The following is a 22,653-nucleotide window of genomic DNA, read 5'->3' as shown; positions in this document are numbered from 1 at the left end:
ATTCATATTCACCAGCACTCATTCTCACCTGGCTCAATGAGCGGGAAACGTTGCTCAGGGGAATGATTTGTACTACTAAATGCTGGTGGAACCAATCTGATCCATGATATTATGACAGTCTTTCCTTTCAGTCAAACACAAATTTAATCCACAATAACGATTTCCACCAGCGACCAACCATCCTGGTCTATCTTAAGAGATGATAGTGATGGTATACGTGACTACTGTCTAAGTGTGGCCTGCCTGAAGTCTAGGATGAAGCAATCACTGCTCGTCAACCAGCATAACCATGCTGATCTTGATTGGACAAACAAAGATTTCGAATGCTCTAATCTAAATTTTGACATTAAGTCTACCCTAGGGTCCACACATCCAAAATGATTATCTTGAAATTGAAAATTAGCTGGGTGTGCATTTTCCTTTGTCTTACTAACGTGTGTGAGCGCAGTGTAGTGAGAAAGTGTTTTTAACAGATTTATTATTAGACTTAGGATTATGATTTTTAATATATTACATTGATATAAGATTTATTTTTGATAGGTACTTAATAAAGTTGATGAATTTCCCTCCCTATTAAAATTTTAAACCCATTTAGTGAAAATTGATAAACGAAGATCTAGATATTGATACATATTATAACCAACATAGCTTATATTCTGCCTTGTAAACAAAGAGCAAATCTTCTTAATGCCTTCTTCCTGTCCTAAAACTAAAACTTCATCCTATTAAAGTAAAGGCCAGTTGTTACCACAAGCTATTATACCGTCCCTCTCAAAAACATGCCTCAGCCTCCATCAAAAACAATTTTAGTTTTCAGTCCTTCTAGTTTCCAAAAATCTACCGAGCTAGTGTTCTGGTGTGCACAAAAGCCCCTAAGCCCGTGCATTCCTTGCCCCGCTAGCTGCCAGTCCTTGACAAACTTCCAATAGCAAAGATCAACTAGTCATTTACAAATTGAGCACTATACAATTTTAATTGTTTTAAATATTTGACTTTGTAAAATGAGCTAAAACATTGATTTATTAGTTTCATTGATTGATTTATTAGTTTCATTGATAACAGCATCACTGATCACTGCTTTTCGCTATCTTGAACATATTTCCATAGGTGACCTATAATAAAGATCATTATTACATCACTCAATTCCTTGTCACTTTACTTCCCTTCAACCCATCCTACTCAGTCGATTGCCTCATTTTCTTGATGTCATTATCTTTACACCAAATGGGCATTATATTTTATGAATTGTTTTACATCTTTTTATTCTGTAAAATGTGCTAAAATTAAATTTCTTGTTTCATTGAAATTTCTTGTTTCATTGAGTTCAGTTGAAAATTTTCAACCCACTTAGTACTCTCGACCCACTTAGTCCACATGCCTTGCAAACTCTTGCCGAAGATGGAACCATTAAAATCAGTTGTCTGAGATTAGAAAGCTTAATCTCATCTGGGCACTTTAGCAATTTATAGGTGGCTGCATTTTGTTCTCCCACCCTCTCCACAAGCTATTTTATGAGACTCTAATTTGATCCAAGTTATATGTTAGATTTCAACAAAACATTGAGGTGTAATTTTTACTTCAATTCTAGGTAGCACCAATATATAATGTTCTATGATGGTCTCAAAAGATGAAGAAGAGCAAGTCTGTGAAGTTGAAAGTGAAGATTGCACAACAAACGGAGTAGACCAACCCTTGCCAAATAAAGATGTAGTCTTTGTTAATGCAGCGGAGGAGATTCCTGAATATCGAAAGCAGCTGCTTCTTGCGAAAGATGAAATGGCCAATGTTGCAGACATGTACCAGCAGGATTACTTGGACAAAGTAGAACACAGGTAAAGACTTGTCTGTTGTTTTGCAATTTTCCTACCGCGTCCATTTTAGGTGTTATTCTCACTATTCATGTGGTATCGTATCTATATAACTTTCTTTTTCTTGTAACACGCAAATTTTTTCTAAAATGTCTGACATTTTTGCATGAGCTTTGGTATGCTTGAGCAGGGTAATGACCTGAACTTTTCTTTTTCAGAGTTGACCTTGCAAAAGAAGCAAGATCAAAAGCTGTATCCTGTTTGGTTGATGTCAGCAAAAGAATCTACAATTTAGCGGGCTGTTTTCAACAACTTTTAGATGACCAAGTGGACAAACTGCAAGAAATTGAAAACATGACGGTTACAGCATCTGCATCATTAGAAATATCCTCATGTTATAGTCTCAGAAATGAGCTCCACTTAAGATTTCCCGCTGCCCACCTTACTAACAGTCAGCCCAGATTAACCCTTCCTGATAACAACACCCTTCCAAACAACGAATTTTTGGGGAGGAAAAATGTTATCTGGGAGAAACTGAACTACAATAAGTATGACAGATTGGGTGCAGGTTTGAATGAATTTGATGGAGCAGACGAGGAGTCTATGTATGTTGAGCCCAGCGTACCCAAATCAAGGTCGCAGCAGTCTCTTCAAAGTACGGGAAGCAGTAACAAATCATTTGTTACTGCCACTTCTGCTTTATCACCTGTCCCTAATTCGAGTATGTTTGTTATTTATGCAAAATCTATTTCAAATCTATATATTATACCTAGTGTTGTTAATTGCAAATTAGTCAATTTAAATGATCAAAAATCGGTATGAATTTTATGATTTCATTTTAACCGTATATCTTAAATTTCATAATATATTGAATTTATTAATTATATAAGGGATCATGTCTACAATTTTAAATGCTTAAATCATATTTAATACTTTTATATCATTAAGTACTTTTCAGCTGACAGCCTTTTTAAATTTGTATATATTTCAGATCACAGCTCATTACAAGCAAGAGACACGCGTCTTTCTGCCAGTTCTATAGATATCAGACAACCTAAGAGCCCGGCACTTAACCGATACGGCTCTCTCACCTCCCTCACCTCCCTCAACTCTTCAAAGGTGTGTGTCTGTATCACACAGCATGATATACGGTGTTCAGATACATTAGTGTCGAGTTGGCATTCAAAACCATGCAAGGTGTCCTCTTCGACATTATTTGTGGGTGCAGCATCCATGCTTAACTTTTAATACATGTAGCTTGCGATGCAGACAAACTCGAGTTTCACATGTGCTATATTTGTATATGCACAGAGCTGTGTAACTGTGTAACTTTCAGAGCGACACTAAGAGTAGTGGGGCACCAGCCTCCTCAAAACCTGTTGCCACCGTCAAACGAAGCCTATCTGTAGGTTCCCGATATAAAAGCAAACCGTGTCGTACTCCTGCATGTCTCAATGTTCCTCGTGTGTGTGGAATTGTACCGTAATTATGTAATACTCCCTCAGATTCCCTGATTAATGGTGCTAGTTCTATCAACTTTAGTAGTACAACTAGTGAACACACAGATTAATCGCATCTTGATTCTAACTCCTCCCTTTTGTCCAACTTCTCAGCCCAATATTTAATTAGCCTTGATTAACGTCAGATCAGTAACTTCGTTTTATTCTCGGTGGAGGACAGATGGGCTCCGATATGTTCCATTCTGTCCATGCTTTGCTTGCACTGGAAAGCATGCAGTTCTCCCTGGGCTAGCTTTTGTTCCTCAGGTGTCATACATATTATTATATGCAATATGCTAGCCTTTCCTCAACACACAGTAGCTGGACGTAAATCTTTCAGGGGATGCTTACCTCGCAGCTTATCTTGCAGCCGTTTTTAAATTCGACATATTATTATAACGATGTATTAATTGTAGTATCCAGCAAGCAGTATGGTTGATTTTATCGGTTTAATTGACTGTTTAATTGACCGATGTAGATGCCATCTTGGTATTGGTTATCTCCCGTTATCTCACTATTAGAACATGATGCTTGGTGCTAGGGTGAAATGGACTTTGTTCTTATACACAAACCCATTCAACCATAACCTCGCTTGGGGGGGCCATGCATGTCAAACATATTTAAATGTTTCTCGTTTTTAATTACGTATCAGCTGTACACTAAAACTGTTATCAAGATAAAGACTTTTGGGCTTGTCGCAAAACCTCTCTCCAAATCGTTCATCTCAATATTATATATTGTACTGATTTGCATGACAAATTCTTCAAACATTCACTGTAAGTAGTACTTTAAGTCTATGTTCCAGGTCCCTACGACCCTACATGCATGTCGATCTATTCTATAAAATGTTGATCTATCGCCTATCAATTTACAGCCTAGATCGATATAACACCTGTCGAATGTGATCAGTTTACTGCCCAATGCTCTGATTTAATATGATTCCAACTCTTAGCAGATAACAAACTGTTCTTATTCCAGACCATACAAATCACAATCTCCTCTGTCTGACTGCAGATGTTTGCAGCTCTAACAAATTGGGTAAAATTCTGTTCAGAGCTGACAAGCTGCTCAATTACCCCACTTTAACAATATCTAAAATCCGTCAGTCACTAAAACTGCAGCCGCACAGGGCGGCCCCAGCACCCCCACCCGCCAAACAATACACGACGCGAAACCGGGTCTACAGCGTTAAGAACGAGGTACCTCCGACTTCTCATGAAGTCACTTTTTAAAATTATCACAATTTGACAAGTTTAATTGTATTTTTTCACTGATCGTTAATTTTAAGTTTGAAGCAATTCAATTTCAATCACTTCAAGATTTGTTATGTCCCATAGATTTGCCATCAATTGGTTTTCATAACACATCATTTCATTTGTCAGCACATTTCCCGCGTGAAGCACCTCATGAACCAAGGTAGAATACTCCGCAGACTGCCCAGTAGGCTGCTCAGTAGGCTGCTGTTTTATCATTTGTTGGTTCCAAGTTCCAACTATCTGCAGGGATGTTGTGTGCCAGAATTAACTATTAGTACTGCTGAGGCACTGACCTCTCCCTGATCTCAGAGCCGTGGAGCCTACGGCTAACTTAGTTAAATCGGCGAGCTGGCCCTCAAAATCCATTAAGATCTATTGTGCTATTCAGCTTGCTTATCGAGTGAGTCACAAGATATACACTTGTATTTCACCGCGACCTCCTTTAAAGTCAATTGACGGCCTAGTTTTTCAGCTGCTATCACGGTTGTTAGCCTTGTCCTTACTCTCCCATTCGGATTTAGGGTACTATAAAAGGATGAGGTTTACAATTATAAATGGTACTGAAACTAGTTGGGCACTGTTGAAGTCGTCTCTGATAATACATGTATGATCTTTATTATTTCCCGATCATAGCATAGTCTGACTATATCCGGGAATAACTGAGCCCTGATAGAGTGTTTGCGGGTATCCTATAAAGTGAGGCCCATGATTGTGGAGTGGTTACAAAGAAGAACAGTTTCAGGAACCAACCTCCTATAAAAGTCAGACACTCCCAACCCGACGGCGCTGCAAGTCGTCGGGAGTAAGGTCTTCTTGGTTCATGCCATCCAACTCATCACACTACCGGCCCCTCACGACATCCCAACACCAAGGCAACCTCCCCAGCCTAACCGAAGTGTTGATCTATCAGACAGGTGAAGGGTTGGAGAAACCCAGTATCCCGGCTCCAAGACCACCGCCAGTATTTGAGGAGGAGGACCACTATGCAATACCTCCCCAACATCGCATGCCTACTCTCAGCGAGGTGAGTGTAGTACGGGGTATAGATTATATCTGGTTACTTATTTTACCTCTAGGGTTACCGTGACAAGTATACTTGTTACCATGACAACTAATTTGGATGACATCATGACAACTTGTCATCTTGTCAACCCATGTTGCCATGGAAAATGCACCGTAAGTTTTTTTAGAATTCTGTAAACTGAAGTCGTTAAAAAATAACTGCTTCCCAAATTTATGTTAGTAAATTTGCATCAAATTTATTCAGTAGATTTGTAGCCAACGAACAGACCGTACGATCCTAACCCAGTATCCACTCACCACAGTGTATATTGATCACGTGTGCTAAAGGGATCACCTTGTGTCCCAACTCCCATATAATAATGGTAAAGTGAAAGATTTGAATGAAAAAGTGCGCTTAACTTATTTCAGAGGACCATGTAAGCATCTAGTCAGGGTCCATCTTGCATCACATCAGGGGTGTAACACCACTCCAACGTTACAGTAACACCCAACAAGTTACAGCAATATCTAAAACGTTACAGTAACACCCAACAAGTTACAGCAATATCTAAAACGTTACTGACAAAACATTACCAGCATACTATACATGGAGATTTTGTCGACTTGTGTTTGCTATAATATTGATCATCTGATAACTAAATAACACATTGTTGTATCGAAGGGGATGTCTCGTTCGGTTGGTGTTAATAACAAATGGTAAATATATTAACTGCTGTAACCGGTGTTGCTACGCAACTGACGTGAAGTTCATGAGCTGTTCACATGTTCCACCGTGAAGCATTGATTGTTTGAGCATGATACACTGCGAGTGTGAGAGTTTGTTTGCGAGTGTGTTTGTGTGTGTGTGTTTGTACAGCGTGTACTGTATACAATATAATATAAGTATGAGAAAAAGTATAAAATTATATACATTTTATAATCCTATATATTACATGAATTGTTTTAGGTTTTCTAGAAATGGCAGTTAAACTTAGAAGGTGTATAAACTGTACATCTTTGAAATATAGCAAAGATTCAGTTTCCAAATTTAATTTGTATCTAAGCAGGAAGTAAATCGTCCGATCTTATTCAGGAAATTTCCGGTAACACTGAATAGAGTTAAAAACTATTTTTTAACTGGGAATGTTCAGGAACAATGAACATTCATGCTCTTACTTTTCCGAATATTTCCATTTAATAATGAATATTTAATATGATGTCTCCTATCATTTAGCCAATCTAACAATAAATCAGCTCCCCCAAGTCGTGTGTCAAAGTTGGGACTCATATCCGCTCATGGTGAGCAAATGTTCCTCATACGACAACGTGTACTGCCCTAAAGAATAAGATACGTAATATAAACCAGTCCGGTAGTTACTTTTGTTATATCTCTTCGTCCTGCCCAGCAAATCATACACATAACCCTTATCTTAACTCTAACAAACCCCCGCATTAGTCAATAACCCTAACTCTAACTAACCCCAACTCTAACTAACCCCCACAATAACCCCCACAATAACCCTAACTCTAACTAACCCCCACAATAACCCTAACTCTAAATAACCCCCACAATAACCCCAACTCTAACTAACCCCAACAATAACCCCCACAATAACCCTAACTTTAACTAACCCCAACAATAACCCCCACAATAACCCTAACTCTAACTAACCCCAACAATAACCCTAACTCTAACTAACCCCAACAATAACCCCCACAATAACCCTAACTTTAACTAACCCCCACAATAACCCTACCTTTAACTAACCCCAACAATAACCTTAACTTTAACCCCCACAATAACCCTAACTTTAAATAATCCCCACAATAACCCTAACTCTAACTAACCCCCACAATAACCCTAACTTTAACTAACCCCCACAATAACCCCCACAATAACCCTAACTTTAACTAACCCCCACAATAACCTTAACTTTAACCCCCACAATAACCCCAACTCTAACTAACCCCAATTACTATTATTACTGCGGTACACGGCTTTGGGACACAACGTCTTGGGGCTGGAGGTGTATCACTAATGTACTGTATAGGGGGCTGGGGGACAATTATTAATATCTTCAGCATTATTGGGTAAATGGTATGTCTACAACGAAGGGTAATAATAATAGTATAACCCTCTCTCATGTAACGTGATGGTACATTACCAGCAAGGCTCCCTGATCATATAATAAAACTATTGAGTGTTGATACAGCTGTTTGAAGAAAGATAAAAGATAGGGTGCTGAGTGCTCTATAATATGTTTGACTGGTGTAATTATGGTTGTTCATGAGTCCCTTTTAATTCTCAAAACTGCATTATCGCACACTACACACGACAATGTTTTGAGATAGTCTTATAGTTAACAGCTGGCCTTTGGTGTTCGCACGGATTGAGGGTAGATCATTAAGGCCTTGTATTATATAATATATAGATAATGCCAGGTGTTTGTAATGATAGCTCAAGAAAAATCCTTATGTCGGAAATTTGTCAGTGGAATTCAATATCCTTTTAGTGGATTGTAAGAAACAAAAGTTTGAAGCCAGCCATGGACACGGTAATTTTGAGTTTTGATATATTCCAAAAATTCCTTTACTATCCGGAATCACATGTCTAGAAGAAATGTCATTTTCAAATTTACAACATTTCCACTTCCACTGTGACAGTGACACTACCAGTAAATACCACAATTGTGTCGAACAAGTTCACAGCTTCTATGACAACCAATTTGTCAGACACCTTACATTTGAAGCTATACCAGAGTGTATGATATATTGACAGCCGTAATTCTGAATTAGGTTGATAACCAACATTAATCTGATAGGTTGATAACCAACATTGCCTGTATCTTGATATATAATAACTTATCATCTAGCAGGCATATCATACATAAAAATGTTACATAATATATATTTAAAGTCACTATTGTGACGGTACATTAGAACTAGACAGAAGTGTGAAGGGCCTGAACGGAACCCCTCGGTTATAATACTTTGTAATAAATACATGTAAATATAATATTATAACGTATCTCCTTCTCTACAGTAGAAATCCTACAACAATATGCTCTTGAGACTAGAATCCAAACAGTTTTCTCTTAATGTACCCAAAATGTTGTTTAGATATCCCGACCTCCTCCAACTATACCTATGGGTATATAATATAAAGCTGGCTGGCTTCGTATACCTAGTTTAATTATGGCAGCGTATTGTTGGAGATACCCAGAATACAGAGTTAATCTAGATAACAATGAGATCGTGGAGTCTTGACTTGTAGAACTTTAGTTAGGGTCCTTACAATGCAGAACTTTACTGTAACTGTTAGTACCTAGTCCATTATTGGAGACAGCATTATATGTGAGTGACGCGTGTACAGCTGTTTCATGACGTGCGATTTACCTGGCATGTTCTAGAAAAGCTAAGGAATTTGAATCATCTCAAAATTAGGCCTTGTTAGACTTACCACGACGTCATTAAAACATTGAAATCAGTGTGCAGACATGGTGAATCCCCAGAAACTACTCCCCTAACTATCACCCATATTTTTGTGTCTTCTTAATTCCAGTTCTCTGTTCACAGGAGCGAGGAACCCCCACCCCCACGGCTCCAGATGAAGTGATATACGATGACGTGAGGACGCGCGGCGCTCCAACAGCTGCTGTCCCAGCTGCTCCTGTTGCTCCTCCTCTACCTCAATACCAGACTATAGCTGTAGCTGCTCCCGCTCCTGTTCCTGGTGAGTTATATAATCTTAAGTTTTTGTTAAGTTTTGGTCTGTTGTTTTTTGTTCAAAATTGTTGGGATAAACTTAGATAATTTCCGTATATAAATAAGATCAAGAATATAATTGATCTTAGGTCTCTATACATTAGTATGTGACATTAGTAAGTGACATTAGTATGTGACATTAGTATGTGACATAAGTATGTGACATTAGTATGTGACATTAGTATGTGACATTAGTATGTGACATTAGTATGTGACATAAGTATGTGACATTAGTATGTGACATTAGTATGTGACATTAGTATGTGACATTAGTATGTGACATTAGTATGTGACATTAGTATGTGACATTAGTATTCAAGGGTAAAGACACATTTTTCTCTGTCCTGTACTTTACAGAAACTCGATTAGTTCCCGCGGGTTATATATACTCAAAACTAAGCTTGCTTGTGGATTGATCGCAGCTGTATTTCTACAGTAAAAAGATTTTTCATAACATTATATATCATATCTTTCACGTTTTGCTAAAATAATACCGCTGTAGCTGCATCACGTACTATAAATAACCTATTCTTAAATACACTGCATTTTACAGTACACTGAATGATGTCAACTGGACTTTTATCTTTACATTTTTACACGTTTTGTTCGACAAACGATAGCCGTCCACCAGACGTTCAAAGAACAGTTTAAACTACAGTGTCAGAACATCATCACAGCGCTGTAATTTTCAGCTAATTTTATTAGCTAGTGTAATTGTAAATAGATGCGATATGCTAATTGATAGGTTAAATATAGTAAGTCTTATAAGTACTGTTTGCAGGTACCAGTCGAACTAAGTTCAAACGATCGTTGTTGAGACGACTACGTACAGACAAACTGACAGACAAACTGACAGACAAACACACTTCTAGACCGACACTAACGGACAGACAAAAACCGACTGATCGATCACACAAATCTACCTCTAACTTAAATCGTATCACAAGTAGACATTATAAGACAAAACATTGGTATTTTGGTTTGTCAAATGACAATGATAAACTAAAAACAGTTCATCGTATGACTGATCCGCCATTAATCGAATATTTTAAGAATAAACATGACTGTTTAACCTGTGACGTCATACCTTATTCTAACTTGGTTAAATTAGGCTTTGTCAAATCCTTTGAACGGTTTTCTAGTGAATGTTCTAATGGTGATATCATTGGACCTTCTCTGAGTGTAGTTACATGTAACGTACCTTCAAAACTAAACAAACAGCCTCATACCCAAAGAAGAGTGAATCCATTACTGCTTTCCATGAAAAGTTCTTCTAAAGATTCCCCATCCTCAACGTTTTGGATCCAACGATCTGATGATGATCTTGATAGTGATTCCTCAGTGACCCTTGTGTTATCAGAAAACACACAAACTGTTGTCAACAGTATCCCATGTGACCAGCGAGTGACGAGATGTTCAGGGGACTCGTTACAGTTTACTGATCATGATGAAAATGGTGTGGTCCTCCCTGGAAATGAAGAGGATGATGGATACGTTTCCTTCTCATATAATCATGATAGTTTTATTCATGATAGACATGGAAATAGTAAAAGAATTGGTAACTGTCTTACCAAATCTACAGAAAGCGAAATCACGGTACTAGAAATTAGGAGTAATGGGAGCTCCCCGAAATCCGCTCCGATTAAAAAAGATATTTCTAAATACAGTTGGTCAACTTCGAATTCACAACCCATTTTGTCACCGAGCCAAATAGCCCAGAACAACAGGCGACTTACCAGAAGGTGGAATGTTGTGAAAACTGATAATAATACTCTTCAATTAAGACTTTCTCAAAAGGAGCACCAGATAGTTCCTAGCGTATGTTCTTCGTATTGTGACCTCAGCTCAAATATGACTGAAGCCATTATTCCCGTATCCGCAGCTAAGAAACAATCGAAGTTGACTCGTCTTAAGTCTATGTTCAGATCCTCAAATTCGGTTGAAAAGAGATCTGCAGAAAATATGATACGGTCTGGATCCACCTGTAGTTCCATACATTCAGCTGTATCCAGTTCTCAAATTGTTTTAAACTCAAAACTGACACGGTCTCTCAAAACATGTCAGAAAAATTCATCCATGTCGACGAGGTTGAAATTGAGTGCGAGAAAAAAGAAAACACTCGATTCTAGTTTGGCTGTTGATCAGCCTCTGAGAAAACAGAGTGATTCATCATCTCAGCTTAGCCTGCCTATTTCGCGCACCAACACTTTGAGGTCACATGGCAGAGTTGTGATGACGTCACCCGAGGAAGATTTGATTGCGAGCTGTTTTTACGAGAAAGAGGACGTCATAACACGATGTTTTACCGTTGATAAACGCTACAAAGATCCTGTATTTCTCAATTTCTAGTGCTATTTAACTTGCTCGATATTGCTCGATGCTTTTTGATAGGACGATTGGTTTGACTCAGTGATTTCAATAAGATGATTATACGCCGACTTGGGAATACTATCAAATCCTCTACTGTAGTTTTTACTTTATTTCCTTCAAAATTGTCCGTTGTTTATCGTACCCTATCAATCTGCAGTCAACAGTTGGCCTTAGTTCGGGCTAGTAATTCAGAAAGTCAAAACTCGAAAGTCTAACGCAACGTATATATAACATGTTAACATACTTCTAAAGTATTACAGCGTCTAATTACCATTTCTAGTGCCCGTACAAGATTTACACATTGTAAAACCCACGTACTGTTCTTCATCTCATCACATTGTGCCGGCTACTTACTGGCTTCTTACTGGTTGCTTACCGGCTACTTACTGGCTTCATTAAACCAACCTTATTCCTTGTTATTCCTTCCGCCATTTCCATGATTGTGTAATTTTGCAATTTGGTTTTTCTCTTCGACCGAACAAAAAGGCGGTTTTATTCCAGATCATGGAACAATTAAAGGAGGAATAAGAGATCTACATCATGCTTATTTGACACATAGTTTCATTACTTTTAATGGAATCTACATTCCTCGGCATGGAATGTAACACACGGGATGAGTTGTTGGTGTGATCATCAGTTACCGGTTGTTGGACAATGTAAACAAGGATCGCCTGTTTAAAGCTTATGCGGTTGGGAAACTATTCTTATCATGAAATAAAGTATGTATCTGTCATGTCACTGTTATAAATCGCTTGTCATAGACCATCTCGTGCTCATATTATGATTAAAATAGCAATCTCGCTCACTCGCTAGTAAATGTAAGTCTAAATTTGTACATGATAATAATGTACTGACTCAACAGTATTGACTTCCTAGTGATAATGTAAGAGGTAATGTAGGGGCAGGCGTGCAGGTTCTTCGGGATGTTATTTTGTACATCAATTTGTATCAAATTTCAACCATAAACCACATTCCGTGGTTGTGTCATAAAACAATACCTTCAGAAGGGTCAAGGGATATTAAATACCTTGTTAAATATAACAAGGTATGTATAGCATACAGTCATGTTGTCGAGAATTTAAAGTGATCTATGACAATATGGTGACTTAACCGTTGTTTGTTGACATGTAATGTCTCTCATTAACCCACTGTCTTCTGGAAAACTCAAGTTTAAAGTATTTAAAGATCTCAGTGCATATCTTGTGAATATCCCGAGCTTAGAATGTACATTCCAACAGCTACATTGTTAGTTTGAATGGTCTATAAATAACACGAAGTGATCTAATTCCAGAACGTAACTTCAAGCATTTATAATAACGGAGTACGGACTAAAACTGTTAATTGATAAGTTGGTAACTTAAACTATTTTTAGCTCACGTTAAAGTAGTAACATACCACAAGGAGAAGTAGACACGACATTCCACATTCGTCAAATGTGATCAGATGTGTTTCACAAAACTAGCTGTCAACATGTAGATAGTGATTTGTAGTAATGTTTTAGTGGGCAGGCGACATAGCAGTGTTTTTCAGATAACGAATACCCAGAGGACGATGATATTTACATGGATATGGACGAGATAGACTCTTGTCCCCCGACTCCCACTCCTCCTCCCTCCACTCCTCCCTCTGTCACCAGCCCCACTACCCCCGCTGAGGACCTCTATCTGAGTCCAGGAGCTGGTCTCTTCGGAGGACCCAAGAGTCCTGGTCTCTCCAGAGTACGCTGCAATACAGGAGATGGTCTCTTTGGGGGTCCCAAGAGTACTGTGGTTACTCATTACAAGAAGAAAAGTCTGAATGCTGGGCCCCTCATTATTGCTCCTCCTGACACCATCCCTGAAGGTAGCTGTCTGCAGATTATACGTGTTAAATGTTACAGATCTTAACGATCTGTTATCCCCTGATCTCTGTTACAAAGAATGTCGTTGTAAATTTATGTAATCTCACTGATCGGACCTTGGGGACTACAACCCTGCTTGAGAAATTGTACCTTGATTACAGTGTATTCCATTCAATCGACTTATATCATGAAAATATCCGACAATCTCGAATGAAGTTTAAATATTTTGACAAACATAATCAGAAAAATGCAAAATCTATATTGTTTGCATTGAGTGGCCCAGAAAAAACCCAACCTCAATCAGTGGCGTAACGTTGCATGTTGGGCGTTGGCGCGCCCCCGCCGAAAAAGTGCCCCCCTATACTATTGGCGCCCCCTCGCCAATGTGTGTCAGGGGCCACGATGTCAATATGACATTATTTGAACAGTTTTACCAATATTTAAATTTCCAACTTGTGACCCTGTTGACACAGTAATAATTGTGGGCCACTCTGTAAATAAATATCATACTCATTAAATGATTTGATACATTATAATTTGACTTGCAAACAAATCTAAGAAATGTCGTTAAATTGTATGATGATTGCATGCTCGATAGTACAATATAAATGTTTACATCTGTTCCCAAGTGTTAGAATAATTCCATTGAGTTTTAGACTTTAATATGCTTTTTAAAGTCTTCCTTAATTTACATGTGTTGCCAAGTTTTACATAATATTATTATACTTTTAGAAAGAGTAAAATTTGTAGGAACAAGCCCTAGTACGTAAAATAAATTATTGGCATTTATATAATTCCCAGACTACGCCCAAGACAGTTGCGCGATAGTACAGGCCCTGTTACGTTATAATATAAAACGTTTGAGTCGATTTCAACACTTTAATACACAAAATATGTTTCGCCGTTCACACCTTACTCGATCGCATTGCAAGTTTTAAGTGTAGTTACATACCGCGTGATGTTTTTTTTAACTCTCCGGAAACGAGAGCTTCCTCGAAAAAAAATTAATCCCTCAGATTAACATTAAAGAGTAAGTTGTGATTGTAACACAATGTGTTCTAATTCTATCCTTACTTCTTTATAGATTTATAGAACGTATTATATTAGAGAACATAGGAAATTATTAGCCGTAATTAGAAGACTATAATTTTCTCTAACGCTACATCGTTACTTGTTCACTCATCGCTATTATGGAGGAATAGCGGCATTTCATGAGGGGATGTTTCTCAGTCAAATCGGTCTGCTTTCTCCTCTTTTCCTTTGAGTCAGACTGCAATCTTCTCCCACCCCTATAATGTCAATCAGCCTGTCTTCTTTTCCGCTCATCAAAATGAAGGTTTCTATTTTGAGTGCTTTTATAATGCCTAATCTGTCTATAATATTCAACTTCAAGCAAAAGATCCAAATTTAAATTCTGAATATAATTTGGAATTAGACGCCGAGTGCTGCGCTCTCCGGCTTGTATTGTCAAACTGCTAATAACTCTTATACCTACCAGAAATACAATAGAAAAGTAGCAAAATGTATTAAAATGTTCCCCGAATATTTCGGAAATTTGGGAGTCAATAATCATGCGTTAATTTGAAAGAGTAAGTTTGTGGTGAAATTTCTGTCTCCATCCCATACTAACTTCTTCATAGATTTGGACGAGATCGAGAACGACAAGGAGAGTACCGGGAACTTGGACAATATTTACTCTGTTCCTTCATTACTTGGGGGGACGTTTATCAGTTCGATAAGTATGCCTCCTCCTTCTTATTCGTCTTATCATCCTTCTCCTCACCCTTCTCCTCCTGTTGCTCCTGCTGCTCCTCCTCCCCCTCCTCCTTCTCCTCCTCCTCCTCCTTCTTCTTCTTCTTCTTCTTCTTCTTATCATCCTTCTCCTCCCCCTCCTCCTCCTCCTCCTGCTGCTCCCCCTCCTCCTCCTCCTCCTCCCCCTCCTCCTCCTCCTTCTCCTCCTCCTCCTCCTCCTCCTTCTTCTTCTTCTTCTTCTTCTTCTTATCATCCTTCTCCTCCCCCTCCTCCTCCTCCTCCTCCTGCTGCTCCCCCTCCTCCTCCTCCTTCTTCTTCTTCTTCTTCTTATCATCCTTCTCCTCCTCCTCCTCCTCCTCCTCCTCCTCCTCCTCCTCCTCCTCCTCCTCCTCCTCCTCCTCCTCCTCCTCCTCCTCCTTCTTCTTCTTCTTATCATCCTTCTCCTCCCCCTCCTCCTCCTCTAAGTTCAGGAAATATGCCACCTCCTCCTCCTCTGGAAGAAGGTTCGTCTTCCTCTCGAGTGTGTCTTCTACAATGAGTGGTCTTTCTTTATCAAACACGCAACAACAATCTATGATAGTAAAACTTATCTATGATATTATATTGATTTAATTGATGCCTGATGGTGATGAATTACTCGGTGGTTTCGCTTTGACCTTAAATACAGAAGGTGATATTTTCTCTGGCCTTGCGTTCGATTCCATTTTTGATCAACTTTGAACTCGTATTTTTGGTTGGTATCATATCTACAAATTTTGTATGGTCTTTACTACTGATAGTCTACCGTGAACTGAGTCAAGTATCTCAGAAAATGTCAAATCAAGAAAATGTGATCCATGATTCAAATTACTGACCATTGATTCGACTTTGGCGTGATTCTACCTGTAATTCTAGATGTACAATATACAATATACAATGTACATTTCATAATATTTATTTGACTTGTGATTCTAGAAATAAATTCCTGAAAATGTATGTCTTGTTCTACAACCTTTCACACGTAAAAATGAAATATAATGATGGCAAATATTGCTATTATATAGGTTGCTAAATAACGAACCCTCGTTTTGTAAATATTTGATTAACTCTAGTGTTACACCCTCATTAGCAGGGGATCTAAATACTACACCCACAATAGTCACATACATTGTATTACACACCCTGTTACCTCATACAGTCATACAGCCTTAGAGTAGATTTCAACACTTGGAAGTCACAGCGGCACTAAATTTAGATGTGCCGTTCACACCTTGTAAACCTGCTCAATATGTGTATGTAATCATACTGCTATTACTACTCAGTACCCATTAACTGTTCATGAACTTTCCGGAATCGGAAATACTAAAAATATTCGACAAATTTGTTGATTATTTTCTAAATATAGTTGAGAAAGTTGCAACGATATTACAATTTCCGAGCACTTGCTAACTCCCTTATAGATTCGGACAGTGAGTTCGACGACGAAGACTATGATGCGGAGGTTGAAGACGACGAGGACATCTATCAAGACGTAGATAATATTTACGATGCTCCTTCGCTACGATGCTCCTCCTTGATGACGTCAGATGAAGTTACCAGTCCGATCAGTCTGCCCTCGCCTCTTTCCACTCCTTTCCGTCCTCTCGAAGAAGGTTCCACCTGTACTAGAGTACTAGAGTGTGTCTTCTAAAATGTCAAAATGTGTGACTTACTCTGATTACTGAGCGTAATGACCGTGATTACTTTCTTCTGTATTAAATGTTAATATCGTCTTCAATTTCTTGTACTTTACTACTAATAATGTAACCTCTCTGTTGTCATGAAGCCCGATCATGCTCAATAATTGTCCTAATCCACTCCACTAAATTTCCAATTCAGTGAGCATGTTCGAGAATAATTATGATGATTAGACTTGCTATGAAAGTAAATGCAACGGATAATTACCCAAATTATGATTCGGGTCCCTGAGAACAATGCTTACTCATGTATGTAATGACCCCATTAAAACAACCATAAATTTACATTCTATAAATAGATTCAGTCTTTGAATCAGATTATTTTACGATGAATTATGTCAACATCTTACTCACCACCACTAAAATCTGGACCATGTCCACATTTTGCAAGCTGCACAAGCTGCAGCAGCGGGTACACTTCATTCTACCCACACACCACAGTCACAAGAAATGAAATTACTCTCAGCGGGAGTGTAGGTGATTTCCTGCATACACGTTACAATACACTCACTCTCCCTGATTGACCATCCTAATTGTACATTCTTTACATGTGGTACAACATATTATTGTGTTGTCATAACAATGCATATAATTATTCGTAATTATGCGGGGAGTTTCCTTCCCGAGTGTATGTGTTGTACCTGTTTTAACGAGAACGTGATATCTTGAGTGACATGTCACTTGTTGTCACTAATCACAGAGTGACATGTCACTTGTTGTCACTTAAATTACAGGTCAGAGAGTTTAGTTTAACTAATTTTCTTGTATTTTATGTCATGTATCGTGTTACCAACGCGATATATATATTACATATTTTGTGTGTAGAGTAAGTGAGATTTTCTTTTTAACAGTATACATACCTTTACTGGATAATGTTGTATGTTTGTAGGGTAATATGCCCAATTACATACAGCTACTACTTATCCAATTTTCTTACGGAAGAAGGGAAAGTGCCGAGAGGGAAAGGCTATATTTTACTACACATTCTTAGTAACCTCATTCACTGCGCAAAGCTGCGTCACAAGACCAAATCAATACCAGACCAAGTCAATACAAAGAAATAATAATCACATAAAAATGATAATTTAATAAATATTTTCAGAAGACGACCTATACATAGATAACGAGCTACTACCACCACCGGCGCCGTCTGACTTACCGCCACCTGACGACTTGCCGTCACCGTTTGACGACGGGGCCCTACCCCCACCACCCCCTGATATACTGCCACCGCCTTACCCTGACGAGGACGAGGAGTTGTATGCTGACATGTACCCTGTGCAAGATGGAGATGATATCTACACTGATAACACTATTGATAATCATGATATGGGTAAGTGGGTTTTAGTGTTCAACTTTTCTAAATGTTCGGGGAAGTTTTTTTCTAAAAACAGCACGTGGTACAGCACGTGGTATTACGTCACAACACGTGGTACAGCCTTCTTTTGAATGCCCCTTGTTTAGCCGTTCTGTTAGCCGCCAATCTAGTATATTATTGGTCTGTGTATATTATGGTGGACCATGAAAACAGTTAACTTAAATATTATGTTAAATGTATTAGACATAACATCTCGAATATTATGTTAAGTATGTTAAATATGTTTAAACTTTACTAAAATCAGTAGAAGAGCCGTTGTATGAGGATTTGAGTACCTTGACATCATCTGAAACTGGTAAGACTTGCCATGTTAACCTCTAGCTCTCTAGCTCAGCGTGTTTTCAATACTGCCACTCTTTAGTGCCACTCTTTACTCTTTAGTGCCACTCTTTAACATGTACATCCTATTTGCACGGTTTTCTGCAATGTCATGAAAATTCTTGTACTGCTATTGCTGCTCAATCCAATTTATGATTATTACAGACATAATATGCGAAATTCTTGGTATCGGGGTAATTGAATGCTTATTTCTTAGAATTGGGCTCAGAATTTTACATTGGTTGATTTAATGCGATGCAAATGTACACTAACTATTGTTGATGCTTGATTTAGTTACTCAAAAATATTTGCTGGATGATGATGATCTGTTAATGATGAAATGACCTACCCATAATATGTGACTTGATGATCAAATGAAATACGAATCACACAAAGAATGCAAAATATTTCTTATATTACATTAGATGCATCTAGTTCAATTTTAAATGTAACTTCAGGAAAATACGCGCATTAGTCGTTAACTCCGCCGATCCTTGGCCGGATCTATTTAAATAGCGCACATTATTAACAACACACCTTTCCAAAAATCTGAGAAGGCTAATATTGCTGGGATATCGGAATGCGGTGTGCCGTGTAGGTCATAGAGGAGCACTTTGTAATATCATTAACATTATATTTTATTGGTATCGTATTACAGGTTGCTATTACGAACTTAGAACTTGTTTGTATTAAATACACTCTTTTCCCCTGTGAATGTACTATGTGGCCCCATTACACCATTACACGCTCCACTACCGCCCTAAATAGGGCTCTCACAGGCCTCATCACTGGATCGGCCTCTATTTTTTAGATACAAAACATCTTTAAAATTACCCTGGAAAAGTTTTCACGCAACACTCTTATATACATTTCTTATCATGCACTTATCGGTGGAACCGGAACTTGTGTTAAAATGTCTATGTTATATCGGCGTTCTTCATAATTTGACGATGTAACGAGGTACAATGTCTCTCACGGTAAATATTATTGTAAGCGTGTAGCGGGTTGCCATGTACTACTGCAACGTTCGCGTTGCGGGTTGCCATGTACTACTGTAACATATTGTCCACTTTATTCTTCGAAAATACAAAACAGACTACACTCACAATTCACATCTTACTCAAGCAACACTTTCAACTGTGCGACTTTCGGGGCGTGCTTACTTCACTGATCAACGCGGAATAACGTGTAGAATTTTACACCAATTATTCCGTCGAATTAGACAGTATCTTCTCCACAGAGTATACAACCTTGCTCACCCTCGCATGTACTCTGGGAGGTATTGATACAGGAGAGCATATCTTGTTAAAACTGGACTCAATAGAAGTGCACCAAGTTATATGTCATCCTGATGTACGCACAGGGCTTTACAGTGTTCAATGTATCTTGTTATTGTATCTAGACTTCATTCTCAGTTCGAAGATAACCACCGGGTCAAATTACCTTAGCTTGTTATAAAGTTGGTGTAACTTCTGTACACGTGATAACGTTAATTCAAGATTAATTATTTATAACGTTTTAAAGGCAATGACGTAATATCGGGTATAATGGTATTCATAGTAATTCTCAGTATATCCTGGAATCTGAAGAATCCCAGTTATTCTTCCAAAGGATCCGCTGGTATGAAATGGAAGCGCACACTTGAGTCGGAGCACAGGTGCACTCACTTTGTATAGAATCATTATTCATTACTCGCACCTGGTCCTGTCCGGCCAGCTCCATGGATCAAACCTAACTATGTAACCATTTTATTTACAATACAATGTTGTAACTTCTAGCTTATTCAATAACACTGTAACTTATGCCACGTTTATTTTACTACAGGCTATAGTGGGCTATAGGGGTAATGAGCACTTTTGTCTTCTTGAACCTAATAAATAATTAATAAAACAAAAGTGAATAAAATAAGAGTTACATTTTACGGTCAGTCAGAACAAAGGTTTATTATGATGAATAATCACACTTCATGTTCTGTACAGGGAGTAACTGAAATAAATATAACTTGGAATGGGAGCAGTGGCAAGAAACTGTGCTGGTTTTAAAACTTTTAAACTTGAGGATAACCAACAACACAAAACTGATCCCATCATTCACTAAGATTTGATCACTTGGCGATGTAATTGTTAGAATCCAAGGAGGAATACGTAAAAACGAGTTGCTTAATATCAATAAATCAAGCAAATTGACGCAATTTATTTAAACAGTATTATATACGAACTTTAAAGAAACAAATAATGTAACATTGTATGACCCTACCTGTTATAATTCCATGTTAGTGTTTAAGGTTTCATTATTCCTTATTCCAGCATGTTTTATTTATTTTTCGAGGTTAACTGTTTAACTTAACCTTGAAGCAATATTCAGTTCTGCAGCTGCGCTCTGTGAAACCGCTCTACACTGCAACCCTCACGCTGCGATCCTCTCTGCTACACAATATTAAAATGTTTTGAAATGAGTCTTATCAGATTAGATTAAAAAGAGCTTCGAAGCTGATATGTAATGTGATTTGTTATCCTGCAGTTAACACACATACCGTGTCCGTTTCTAAAGATAGTGGATTTTACACAGAGGATCAGGAAGAAGAGGATCCTGTAATAGAGAAAGGTATGAAGTTATTCCAACTGTTTAATGAAATTTTTAACAAATCTGTCAGATAAACCTCATCTGAGTTCTCAAATAGCTTCCTTAGATGTACATATCACCTTAGTTCTCGCCTCATCGAGTTATTGCACCATTTCTGTGTTTGTTACAGCTGACTGTTTGGTAGAATAGAGACTAATTAATTATCTGCAAACCATGTCACGTGGTATCTCCTGTTGTTTACACTCTATCTTATCACATTACCACCTGTAACTGTAACAAGTGTTGCCGACCTGTAACAAGTGCAATGCAATCATAGCTATTATCACCTGCAACTGTGGAGTTGTATGTGTTTTACTGCTGAGGAGGAGGCGAAACTTTTATGTTTCGCTTCTTTTTTAATCGTTTTTTTCTCTGGTGCTGACAGTATCGATATGTTTCCCTATACTCTACCCTACATGAATGTGGAATGTAATTAACGACTATGTATAAGTCCGTAGGATATTTTTGAGCCCTGACAAACGTTTTAACTTTCAAAAATTGACTGTAGTCATAAATATAATCCATAATTCTCTCAGTTCAAGTGATATTCCCGTATGCAGCGACAGCGTCAGATGAACTGAACTTAAATCCAGGAGATATTGTATCTGTGCACGTGAAAAACCCCGACGGTTGGTATGAGGGAAGTCTGAATGGAGTAAGAGGACTTTTCCCTGGTAACTATGTGGAATCTGCGGAGTGATCGGAATTTTGGGCCGTAAGGCATGTCTGGTCATGTTGCCGTGGAGTTTTTGGTGAAATTGAGATTGAGTTTCGTTTTTAATATGATCGATAGAGCTCCGAAACTTATTTAGGTAGTGCACTATTTTTAGATTAATGTTGATGGGAGTTGAAACCTTTTGTATTTTGGTATTTTAATAGATATAGAAATTGATGAAAAATATAAATAAGTTTTTACCTGTTTTTACATATAAAGTGGATGTGTAAACACGGACAATATGAACTCTAAAACTGTTCATTACAACATTGTGAATAGCCTCTCAAATAAGACAATTTCGATATCACGAACTATCATTGTATGCATTTGTAATTTAAAGTTATCCCTCCTTGATGTGTGTACAACATCTGACTGTTGCACAAAATCTTGAATCTTTCGAAAAATTTGACTTTGAATTTGATGATTTTGGTAATTCAGATCTTGTATTTTGATTAATTTTAAACATTTTTATTACAAATGTAAGACAAAGTTTTATTTTCATAATAAATTGATTGAAGCCTTATGTATATGATTTTTCTGTAACTGTTTGCTTTCTTTGGTTCAGTTTGCTTTCCTTAATTTCAAAAAGCCTTAAAGGTGAAGGTATTTTAAT

The 22,653-nt window shown here is 37.9% G+C and overlaps 2 protein-coding genes across 19 annotated transcripts in view; one reads left to right on the top strand and one right to left on the bottom strand.

Annotated features, from left to right (window-relative positions):
- Positions 1-22,653, bottom strand: part of LOC134815789 (limb region 1 protein homolog) — a 103,680-nt gene that overhangs the window by 30,314 nt on the left and 50,713 nt on the right. The gene's annotated exons all lie outside the window — the stretch shown is intronic.
- On the top strand, positions 1,587-22,583 carry LOC134816037 (abl interactor 1-like). Of its 18 annotated transcripts, none has more exons than XM_063824730.1 (13): positions 1,587-1,832; positions 2,027-2,529; positions 2,800-2,927; positions 3,145-3,213; positions 4,414-4,506; positions 5,474-5,587; positions 9,142-9,298; positions 13,231-13,542; positions 16,732-16,923; positions 18,110-18,340; positions 18,630-18,680; positions 21,224-21,307; positions 21,862-22,583. In XM_063824730.1, exons 1-13 carry the CDS (start codon positions 1,612-1,614, stop codon positions 22,023-22,025), a joined length of 2,319 nt encoding a protein of 772 aa, XP_063680800.1. In that variant the 5' UTR covers positions 1,587-1,611; the 3' UTR covers positions 22,026-22,583. The 18 variants fall into 18 exon arrangements, with proteins under 18 accessions (XP_063680800.1, XP_063680798.1, XP_063680802.1 ...); XM_063824728.1 differs by having other exon boundaries at positions 3,145-3,273; XM_063824732.1 differs by lacking the exon at positions 3,145-3,213.

Source organism: Bolinopsis microptera, chromosome 5, assembly GCF_026151205.1.
Source record: "Bolinopsis microptera isolate Bmic1 chromosome 5, MBARI_Bmic_1.0, whole genome shotgun sequence".
NCBI lineage: Eukaryota > Metazoa > Ctenophora > Tentaculata > Lobata > Bolinopsidae > Bolinopsis > Bolinopsis microptera.
Note: the sequence above shows the minus strand (reverse complement) of the source record. Positions and strands in the feature narration are given on the sequence as shown.

Coding starts and splice junctions, on each gene's coding strand:
- LOC134816037 (XM_063824728.1), top strand. CDS start 1,612: ATGATGGTCTCAAAAGATGAAGAAGAGCAAGTCTGTGAAGTTGAAAGT. Junction 4,507..5,473: donor TCTACAGCGTTAAGAACGAG/GTACCTCCGACT, acceptor TTGATCTATCAG/ACAGGTGAAGGGTTGGAGAA. Junction 5,588..9,141: donor GCATGCCTACTCTCAGCGAG/GTGAGTGTAGTA, acceptor CTCTGTTCACAG/GAGCGAGGAACCCCCACCCC.